Raw genomic sequence first — 11,814 nt, 5'->3', positions numbered from 1 at the left:
TATTCGGCCCCTTTACTTTTCAGTGCAAACTCACTCCAGAAGTTCAGTGAGGATCTCTGAATGATCCAATGTTGTCCTAAATGACCGATGATGATAAATAGAATCCACCTGTGTGTAATCAAGTCTCCGTATAAATGCACCTGCTCTGTGATAGTCTCAGGGTTCTGTTTAAAGTGCAGAGAGCATTATGAAAACCAAGGATCACACCAGGCAGGTCCGAGATACTGTTGTGGAGAAGTTTAAAGCCAGATTTGGATACAAAAAGATTTCCCAAACTTTAAACATCTCAAGGAGCACTGTGCAAGCCATCATATTGAAATGGAAGGAGCATCAGACCACTGCAAATCTACCAAGACCCGGCCGTCCTTCCAAAATTTCTTCTCAAACAAGGAGAAAACTGATCAGAGATGCAGCCAAGAGGCCCATGATCACTCTGGATGAACTGCAGAGATCTACAGCTGAGGTGGGAGAGTCTGTCCATAGGACAACAATCAGTCGTACACTGCACAAATCTGGCCTTTATGGAAGAGTGGCAAGAAGAAAGCCATTTCTCAAAGATATCCATAGAAAGTCTCGTTTAAAGTTTGCCACAAGCCACCTGGGAGACACACCAAACATGTGGAAGAAAGTGCTCTGGTCAGATGAAACCAAAATTGAACTTTTTGGCCACAATGCAAAACGATATGTTTGGCGTAAAAGCAACACAGCTCATCACCCTGAACACACCATCCCCACTGTCAAACATGATGGTGGCAGCATCATGGTTTGGGCCTGCTTTTCTTCAGCAGGGACAGGGAAGATGGTTAAAATTGACGGGAAGATGGATGCAGCCAAATACAGGAACATTCTGGAAGAAAACCTGTTGGTATCTGCACAAGGCCTGAGACTGGGACGGAGATTTATCTTCCAACAGGACAATGATCCAAAACATAAAGCCAAATCTACAATGGAATGGTTCAAAAACAAACGTATCCAGGTGTTAGAATGGCCAAGTCAAAGTCCAGACCTGAATCCAATCGAGAATCTGTGGAAAGAGCTGAAGACTGCTGTTCACAAACACTCTCCATCCAACCTCACTGAGCTCGAGCTGTTTTGCAAGGAAGAATGGGCAAGAATGTCAGTCTCTCGATGTGAAAAACTGATAGAAACATACCCCAAGCGACTTGCAGCTGTAATTGGAGCAAAAGGTGGCGCTACAAAGTATTAACGCAAGGGGGCCGAATAATATTGCACGCCACACTTTTCAGTTTTTTATTTGTTAAAAAAGTTTAAATTATCCAATAAATTTTGTTCCACTTCACGATTGTGTCCCACTTGTTGTTGATTCTTGACAAAAAATTAAAATTTTATATCTTTATGTTTGAAGCCTGAAATGTGGCGAAAGGTTGCAAGGTTCAAGGGGGCCGAATACTTTTGCAAGGCAATGTATGTTATGTCTGACTGCTAAAATGAGAGGTTAATTTCATACAACTATACTATACAGTTATGTGAAAAAATTAGGACACCCCATTAAATATTCAGTTCTTTATTATATTAAGGTCGTCTGGAACGGGTCTTCTGCATGTTCCAAGAACAAGAACCAAGCAGGGTGAGGCAGCATTTAGTTATTATGCTCCTCACCTCTGGAACAAGTTACCCAAAGGTCTGAAGTATGCTCAAACCGTTAGCTCATTTAAATCAGGGCTAAAAACGCTTTTGTTTAGCACTGCATATCCATAACTGTCTATATATTTCAATCTACCTGCCTTCTATTCCTCTTGTGCTTATCTCCATTGCTGATTTCAATGATTATTATTAGTAGTAGTTTTTGCTTTATTTCTATTTTTGTTTTATTTTTATTTATTTATTTTTATTCTGTGATTAAATGCGATCTTTTGTCTTGGTTTTTACGTTGTGTTGATTTAAATGTGATTTTTATGGTTTTCATGTGATGTAAAGCACTTTGAATTGCCTTGTGTTGAATTGTGCTATATAAATAAATTTGCCTTGCCTTGCCTTGCCTTTATTATGAAATGTTCACATATCAATGTCCAATTTTTTTTAATTTTATTTTTTTATCTCTGGAAAAGAAAGTGATTTAATTGCAGGTAAACGACAAAAATTAACATTGTTTTACTCATTAAACCAAATATATTAAAAAAAAAATGCATATTCTAACTGAGGAAAAAGTTACCTAATCGGTAGTATTACCCCCTTTGGCTGAAATAACTTCAGTGAGACACTTTTTGTAGCCATCTAACAGTCTTTGACATCGGTCTAAAGAAAGTTTGCCTCACTCCTCAACGCAGAATACTTCCAACAGTGACTGACTTTTGAAGTGAGAAAAAAAACAGCATGGTGAGATCAAAGGAGCTGTCTGAGGCCTTCAGAAAAGAGGATTGTAGACGCTTATGAGTCTTCTAAGGGATTTCAAAAGATCTCAAAAGAATATAAAATCCGCCATTCCACTTTTCCGAAAATAGTTTACTAGTGGAGGACATTCAAAACAACTGCCAACATACCCAGGTCTGGCCGTCCAAGCAAGTTCACCCTGTGAGCAGACTGCAAGATGCTAAAAGAAGTCTCCATAACCCTAAAATATCACGGGACCTACAGCAGGCTCTTGCTACTGTTGGTGTGAAAGTGCATGCCTCTACAATCAGAAAGAGACTACACAAATTTAACATTTATGGGAGGTGTGCAAGGAGAAAACCTTTGCTCTTCAAGAAGAACATGAAGGCCACACTGAAGTTTGCCAGAGGGAATGTAGACAAAAACCAGGAGTTCTGGAATAATGTTCTTTGGACAGATCAATCTAAAACTGAATTATTTGGACACCAGAACAGAGGACATGTTTGGCGTAAACCCAATACAGCATTCCAGGAAAAGAACCTGAAATCAAATATGCAGCATGGAGTTATGCAGGGTACCCGCGGGTTATTAAAAGTATTAAAAAGGCATTGAATTTAGTTTTCCATTATTAAAGGTATTAAAAGTATTAAATTAGCTGTCGTAAGTCTGGAATTTTTTCACCGTGGTTTTAATTTTCAAGAACATCTCAGTGCAACCTAAATTATATCCGTGACAAAGTTTTTTTTTTTTTTTTTAATCCATAACGAAGATGACGCGTACAATTTTTACGATGCACTGCACCTCGTGCGTGCGCGCCGTTAGCGTGAACATCACAACAGCAGGCAATCACACAGTACCAGGCCCGGAGTGGCTAATCGGGAGAACCGGGACAGTTCCCGGTGGGCCGGCCTGACGTTTGAGCCGGTCGTAATACACATTTTTAACGAAGCTTTCAGTTAAACTATTTACTAACGGCATCACGCAACCCCGCTTTGCGCGATAAATTGTGGCCCTTCTAGCATTCCGTAGTTTGAAATTCGATACCCCGCAACAGGCTCCCTCTCAGTCTCCAGTGCCGCCAGCTCTGCCTCTGGGAAAGAGTATCATGATATCATCCTGTTGACTTGATTCTGGAAAAACTTAATTTTGGGTTTTAATGGCCAAAATGGGGCACGTTGAGGCAGCATGACGAGCGTGAACCCATCTGGTTGTTGGCGCTACCCATTATCGTTGTTTTTGAGCATGTTTGAATAAAAGTACAGCGATAAACCGTAAATGAACATGCAGAATGAAATATTTTTCATGAGAGCACCACTAAAACTTCCACCATGGAGGCTCCAGGCACTATTTTTGGGCACAAAGACGGAGGATTGGGGTGAAATCCACGTTCTCAGGCAAAACATAAGTTGGGCATTTTAACCCAAAACATTGCACTCTGAGGTGGACTGGTGAGCGTGAAATACACAGGTGTCTGAACTGTATAAGTGCATTGGAAGACAGCCGTTTTGGTGAGTTCAATTATTCTTTCAATCAATCATTCAATCTTTCACATTTAATTGCGGTAATTTTATGTCATGCATAATATGAAAACACTCATGAGTAATGATATATTACATTCATTTTTTATTTATTTAAACTATATACAGTACGCCCCCAAAATTTTGAATATCAAGTAAAAGTTGTTTTATTTTGGTAGATTAAACCAACAGCATTGAGTATGTCAATCTGCATGTACCACAAACCAAAAAAAAAAAAAAAAAAGAATATGATGAAAAGCTTCAGTTATATACACACTTGCCACATGTGTAATTCAAAACACCTGCAAAAGGTTCCTCATTCTTTAAAAAGTCAGTCTAATATAAGATAAAATTATAGCTAGTACCCCAAAAATAAAATGGTAACTTCACACAGAACCTGCGCTTGAGCCCTTGATCTCAGAACTGTCAGTAGACATGCTCAAGTTATTTGGGGAAAATTCATATTTGATTCATCTTTACAAGTGTAAAGGAAAACTCTTTTCTTGTTTGTAATGAGCCTTAAATTTCATGAACTCCTGTGCTAATAGGTGTATTTAGAAATTGAAATATATAATTTATGCATTTTAAAAAATCCCAAGTTTACTATTGACAGCATGCGATTAGTCGCGATTTAAAAAAATTAATCGCTTGACAGCACGATTATTATTACAATATTTTAATAAGGTAGGTCATGACATAAAGAGGGCCGGTCTGTGGCACAAAACTTTTTGTTTTAATTGTATCTTTAATAAATGTGCATTCTTTTGTCAAACACACTTAGTAATTGAGGTTAAATTTGATGTTCAGTGCTTTATTTTTTTTAATATGATTAAATATCTAAATAATGGGTGCGAGAAAAGTATTAATTTTCAGTTGAAATGGCATTAAAAAAGGTCTTAAAAGTCTTGAATTTAGATTTATCAATTCTAGGGGGACCCTGTTATGGTTTAGGGATGCTTTGCTGCAGCAGGACCTGGCCAGCTCACCATCATAGAATCCACCATGAATTCTATCATGTATCAGAGGGTGCTTGAGGACCATGTAAGATCATCTGAATAAAAATTAAAGCTGTAGTGAAACTTGACCCTGCAACATGATAATGACCCAAAAAATACCAGCAAATCCACCAAGGACTGGCTGAAAAAAAATGGAGAGTCCTGGAATGGGTGAGTCAACGCCCAGATCTTAATCACATTGAGATGCTGTGGGGTGACTTGAAATGGGCTGTACATGCAAAAAAAAACCTCAAACATCTCACTGTTGAAAGTATTTTGAGTTGAGGAGTGGGGCAAACCTTCTTCAGACCGATGTCAAACACTGGTAGATGGCTACAAAAAGCGTCTCACTGAAGTTATTTCCACCAAAGGGGGGTAACACTAACTATTAGGTGGTAGGGTGTCCTAACTTTTTCCTCAGTTAGAATACGCATTTTTGTTGATATATTTGCTTTAATGAGTAAAACAATGTTATTTTTTGTTGTTTACCTGTAATTTAATCACTTTCTTTTCTAGTGATAAAGAAAAACAAGATCAGACATTGATATGTAAAAAATTCTTAATAAAGAACTGAATATTTAATGGGGTGTCCAATTTTTTTTTTTCCACATGACTGTACATTTAACTATAACTATGACGTTAGCTGCTAATTTTAGCATTTCTGTTGTAAACCTAACAACAGAAGTGAGCTTACTTCCGTTACCCCTGGCAACCATCTGAGGGTGCTTTTGATTTGAACACCGCTAATATTATCTCTAAATAAAAACCATTTCAGCACTGAAACAAAACAAATGTTGCACAGGATTCAATAGGGTTATGGTCAGTGTATGGGAATTATTCAACCACGCCCCTCCACCAATAAGCAGCATGCAACTGTGGAGGGTACAGTTCTTCATTTAAGAGTCTTCATCTAACATACCCTGCATTTGGAATTGGAATTTGTACCCAGAACTCTTGACAGTGAGGTAAATGTGCACACCACTAATCACTGCACTGCCCTTCTCAAAGTCTCACGTCGTATAAAGTTATTTGAACCTAACCATGCCTAAAAGCACACTGTAAAGGACAAGGACTTCCAGTTTGTTAATTATTTCAGAGTGTGACTGCAGTTTTCAAGTTAGTACTTTTCGAGGTGAAAACCCACTTTTGCCCGAGGGCTTTTTTATTCCTCCAGCCAATTTCAGACTTTAAATAGAGTTTGACTATGCACTTTTCTTGATCCTTTCTGTGGGAAAGGTCAGCTCCTATAGCGCACCGTAGTTCTTTTGGTGCACAACCATGTTCGTTACGCCGTGAACCTGCGTCAGCTGACGGCAGTGCAAAGATGCCAGTAATTTCCTGAGCCCGGCCTGCGTAGGGACCAAATACTCTGTCAGGGAGATGGTGGCTTGGCTCCTGATATCTCTGAATGGAAGGGACGGGAAATGACAGTCACAAGAAGACGAGAGAAGGCGGGATACAGTGTTTCATGTTTTTTTTTTTTTTTTTGCTCACCCGTAATCAATCTTTCGAGGAGTGGTGAGGCCAAGTCCCTCAACATGGAACATGACCGACTTCAGCACCTGAGGTAGAGGGTTTGTGAAAGAAATTTCCACTGCCATCTTCTCTCCAACGACAGCTTTCCCAATTGGCTGAAAAAAAAATTCATTTTGAAATTTTCTCAGTATATGATGTTTTTTACACTGACCAGCCATTATTAACTGATTCCCTGCCAGTGACGCTGGTAGACATCCAATCCATTTTGACTGGGAGGGACTGGCAGCATAGTGTATCACAAAAGTGAGTACACCACTCGCATTTCTGTAGATATTTAAGTATATCTTTTCATGGGACAACACTGACAAAATGACACCTTGACAAAATGAAAAGTAGTCTGCGTGCACCTTATATAATAGAGTTACCGTATTGGCCCGAATATAAGACGGCCCTGATTATAAGACGACCCCCTCTTTTTCAAGACTCAAGTTTGAAAAAAGACTTTTTGAACATCAAATTCATTTTTATACAGAAAATAATTACAGTACATCTGAAACAAATGATTATAACAACATATTTGAGAGAAAAAGCATGTTATTTTGCCTCATTCAAATCTTAATATCTGAACATTTAAATATGTAAACTAAAGTGCAATCACGTTCGTAAATTAATGGCTTCTTGTTTTTGAAATGTAAATAAACCAATCTATTGATAAAACAACACAATTGCAGTAACTGCATTGACTATCAAAGTGAAGTCTAACTGTAACTGTAGTCTTGAAACAAATCTGAATAAGGAAAAACATTGCAATAAAATAATGCAAACTGGTTAAACCTGAGAGTAGCTGAGATCTGTCATGACAGAACATCGCTTCAATGATATCTGACGTCATCTAGAGTCGTGAATGGGTATAATGTCTAGACCGCGAATATAAGACGACCCCCACTTTTCAGTCTTATCTCAATGCAAAAAACACCGTCTTATATTCGGGCCAATATGGTAATTTATTTTCCCCTCAATATAACTCGAAATATAGCCATTAATATCTAAACTCCTGGCAACAAAAGTGAGTACACCCCTTTGAAAAAAACGTAAATCCCTAAATGTCCAAATTCAGTACTGCTTGTCATTTTCCCTTCCAAAATGTCATGTGACTCGTTACAGGAGTGTTGTCAGCATTGCTGCAGCGATTGAAGAGGTGGGGGGGGGGCAGCCTGTTAGTGCTGAGACCATACGCCGCACTCTACATCAAATTGGTGTGCATGGCTGTCACCCCAGGAGGAAGCTCTTCTGAAGACAGTACACAAGAAACCCCGCCCGTCTCATCAGACCATAGGACATGTTTCCAGTAATCCATGTGCTTTGTTGACATGTCTTCAGGAAACTGTTTGCGGCGCTTTCTTGTGTACCGTCTTCAGAAGAGGCTTCCTCCTGGGGTGACAGCCATGCACACCAATTTGATGTAGAGTGCGGCGTATGGTCTGGGCACTAACTGGCTGACCCCCCACCTCTTCAATCTCTGCAGCAATGCTGATAGCACTCCTGTAACAAGTCACATGACATTTTGGAGGGAAAAGGACAAGCACTACTCAATTTGGACATTTAGGGATGTACGTTTTTTCAAAGGGGTGTACTCACTTTTGTTGCCAGGGGTTTATAAATTAATGGCTATATTTTGAGTTATTTTGAGAGGAAAATAAATTAACTCTATTATATAAGCTGCACACAGACTACTTTTCATTATGTCAAAGTGTCATTTTGTCAGTGTTGTCCCATGAAAAGATATACTTAATTATCTGCAGAAATGTTAAGTGGTAATAAATATCAAAGGCTTGGTTCATGCAGTTTACAGATCAATGTTACCTAATCTATATGTTGTTGTTGTTGTTGTTTTTTTTTTAATAAAATAACATTTTAAAAAAACAGTCACATAGTTGCAAATCCGCGCCAATGTTATCTTTTTCTCAGGAGTTTAAGAAAGCTGGTTAGCGGTTACTGCTGATCAAGAGGACTAACTTAAATCTAGAAAAAGAGTAAAGAATAAATACAAAAAAAGTGATTGTCTTTTCTGATCATATGTATGACGTATAGTAAGACATTCTATAAAGACTAGCTATTTCATTAAGAAAAATATATATGAAAAATAGGAGAAAGAACATTCATTTGCACTTTTTTTGGAAAACTATTTGACGATGTTAATTCCAGCGTATCATGTGATTCACTTCTTTCTTCGTCTACCATAATAAAAAGTTATGGTACAGGGTTGTGTGCATGTTTTTATGCGAACGTTCCACGAATGATAATTCATATTTCATATGTTTATTAAACCAGGGACTCCCAGACAGACGGTCCTAAAATTTTTTAAATGTGTTCAATTTTGCTAATGTCAAAGTTTGTATAAAAAAGCCTCTGAATATTGCTTTACAATAGCGTACCGCACGAATGCTATTTTTAGGCCGTGACGTCACATCGTACAGTGGAAGCAAAGCGGAAGTGGAAGTTATAGACCCGCCCTCGCATGCAAACCATTACATTTCTGCTAGTTTTTTCCGGTAATCTTTCAAAAACGAACATGCCAATCAAACATTGCTGTTATGGAACTTGTAGAAACGACTCTAGACATTACGACATATGAAGGATGTTTTCTTCATACGTTTCCCGAAACCAAAACTCTGAGGGAAAAATTTTGAAGAATGGATCAACTTGTGCGGACGTTTAACGCCAGCAAGGTGAAGCCATTCACGTTTCATATGCCGTAAACATTTTGTTGGGTTGGCATGGTCTTTCAGAGGACAAAGAGGTAAGCCATTTTGATATTTTTTACTTATTTTTTAGTGTGGCGTTTTGCCGTGCTGCTCTGTCTGACAATGAATCACCTGAAAAGAATTAAAATGGTATCTGACTGCCACTGTTACCTTTTCTGTTGTAAAAAAAAAAAAAAAAAAACTTTAGTAAGGGTGAAGTGTACATAAATTATAGAATTAAGATTTGTTATTAATGAAAAAATTAAGTGTTCATTGGCTGACAACGAGTAGCATTTGCGATCACTACACAAAAATAGCAATGTAAATTGCCCAAAAGAACGGTCAGAGACGTATGACAGCCAAAGAATATAATTAATAAGATAGACAGGGCATATAGTGGTAAATGATAGATTCGTGAAACATGAGAATGTCATTGTCGTTGGCATATGAAAAAGGTGTCGATATAAAAAGCTAACTCTGGATCAGGTCGGCTTGTCTTTTTCAGCCCTCAACACTAAAGCCATCTCTTTTACTGAACATTTGTATGTTCTTCCACATCTTTACCAGTGAATTTGGCACCAGGTACATCATTTTCGGAGAGAACTGGTAGGTTTAGCTCTGTAAACATCTCCTTCGTACACTATTTCCATTCATTTACTATTGGGGACAAACGGAAGCTTGTCCCCCCTTAGCAACATTCGCTAACGTCATGAATAATAATGAGCAGAAGTAATGTGTAGCGTGAGGTACGCCATTGGTTTCAGGACACGTTAATTGACTAAGAAACTGCTAATTTTAGTATTTTGTTTGAAACTTTCTTATTAAAACTTGAAAGGTGAGATGTAAAATGTCCTCAAATTCTAGAATGACCCACAAACATATCAAAGTTATGTTAGCATTTTGTGCATGTTTACACTGAGACTGCTTACCGTTAAAAGCAGATTTGGAGTCCTGAGTCGAAAATTGAATTGGGTGGCAAGAATCTGCTGTGTCTCTATGACCCGACCCGACAGTGTTAGCATAAGGGCAGCCTGGTCCACTACCTGGTCCTTGTAGTCTTTGTATTCAAGGGTCCAGTCCAGAACCTTCACTATAAAAAAGAAGGCATAGTCCATAAAAAAAAAAAAATTTTTTTTAAACCTTAGCAATCACACAAGTGAGTGACAGCAGTGGTGATTGGTCCTGCCAGTTGATGTATTGTGTTTTGTCCTCAAAACCAACTGAGGCAGACTGCGGATTGCCAAGACTGATAAAAATGTGGCAGACCCATCAGCATCCTTCGAGGTTGAAATGTTTTGGAAGCTGCTGGCTAAACTTGTTTTGCTCTTTATTGAAAAGAGAGCTCTACATTCAAAGCAACAGACTGAAAACCGAAACATATGTCGGAACAAGACACACTGGCACACACTAGTTCGTGTAGAAAATGAATTTTCCCAAAACTGAATATACCTTTCTGCATTGATGGTGCTTTTCCAGATGTGCCTATGCCACGCGCACTCATGCAACCCCATACCCATAAGAGGAGTTGACTTTTGGGGCAAGGGGGCACAACATGTTGATGACCCCAAAACGTAGTGTCAGCAATAAAATTAGCTTGCAAGAATATTATAATAATAAGTTGAAAATGAGCGTTTTTTGTTTCCCATCATTCTTGAGGGGAATTCTAAATCAGGCTGCTTAGGACAGCTATACTTTTTGCCAAGATCGTCATCCATTGAATATGGTATGCCCGTCGGTGTCGTGCCAATGTAGTTACCCCAGTCAAAAATTGTCCCACCTGCGCGGAGCCATATGGAGGTCGATTTGTGTCTTCATTATTCGATCCAAAAAAAGTTGCTTCAATCAATCAAAAAAAAAAAAAAAAAAAGTTCAATCAAAATATATATTTTCAAAAAAAAAAAAAAACTCACTATAATCAAAAAAAATGTTTGAATGCAAAAATACATTTGAAACACAAATAAGATGCATTTGAAAGCTATTTTTCTTTGGATTTTTTTTTTTTTTTTTTGGTAGAAGCAAATTTTTTTATTGAAGTAATGTTGTTTTGCGTTTGGGCCAATTTTGGAGAGGACATTTGTGTCTGTTATTCAATCAAAAAATAAGTTGCTTCAAACAAAAAATATATATTTTCAAAAGTCAAAAATCACTTCAATCAAAAAAAAAAAAGAAAAATTTCAATCATAGAAAAAGTTTTTGAATGCAAAAAAAATATTTGAGACTCAAATAGTTGCATTTTTTTTTTTCATTGAAAAAAAACTTTCTTTGATTTTAGCAATCCTTTTGTGTGACATTTGTGTCTAAAACATTCAATCCCCAAAAAAGTTGCTTCAATCAAAAAAATATTTTCGAACAAAGAAAAAAATAATTTGAAAAATGAAATTGCCTTGCCCTAATTTTTTTTTCTTCTTTTTTTCTTTTTTTTTTTTTCGGGAAAATAATATGCAAAGCAAATGACTGTCTGAGGTGCTCGTCACATGATCTGTTCGAAAAATCATTTTGACCCATTATGAAAATCTTTTTTTGTTCATTTCATTCATTTTTGTTGTTTGTTTTATTGCTTTACAACTTTATATATACAGTGCTGCTCAAAAGTTTGTGAACCCCCTCAACATTTTGGAATTTTCTATTATTTCAACCTGATTTCCTAATCAATCAATTCAGTAGTTTTTTTTTTTTGTTTTTTTAACAGTTGTGTTGTCGAGACTAAATTAAAAAGAGTTTTCATCAACTGATGTAGGTGCAAAATTGAAC

The 11,814-nt window shown here is 37.5% G+C and overlaps 1 protein-coding gene across 3 annotated transcripts in view; it reads right to left on the bottom strand.

Moving 5' to 3' along the window:
* Positions 1-1,373: 1,373 nt before the first annotated feature.
* LOC130918713 (protein-glutamine gamma-glutamyltransferase K-like) overlaps positions 1,374-11,814 on the bottom strand; it is a 75,350-nt gene continuing 64,909 nt past the window's right edge. For 2 of the 3 annotated variants that reach the window (XM_057840665.1, XM_057840666.1), the window contains exons 13-15: positions 9,993-10,153; positions 6,338-6,474; positions 1,375-6,247 (exon numbers count right to left, since the gene is read on the bottom strand). In XM_057840665.1, coding sequence (XP_057696648.1) covers positions 6,088-6,247; positions 6,338-6,474; positions 9,993-10,153 — 458 coding nt within the window. In that variant the 3' untranslated portion in view covers positions 1,375-6,087. Of the gene's footprint in view, positions 6,248-6,337; positions 6,475-9,992; positions 10,154-11,814 lie in introns of all 3 variants that reach the window. The other variant, XM_057840667.1, reaches the window with a different exon arrangement.

Source organism: Corythoichthys intestinalis, chromosome 7, assembly GCF_030265065.1.
Source record: "Corythoichthys intestinalis isolate RoL2023-P3 chromosome 7, ASM3026506v1, whole genome shotgun sequence".
Lineage (NCBI taxonomy): Eukaryota > Metazoa > Chordata > Actinopteri > Syngnathiformes > Syngnathidae > Corythoichthys > Corythoichthys intestinalis.
Note: the sequence above shows the minus strand (reverse complement) of the source record. Positions and strands in the feature narration are given on the sequence as shown.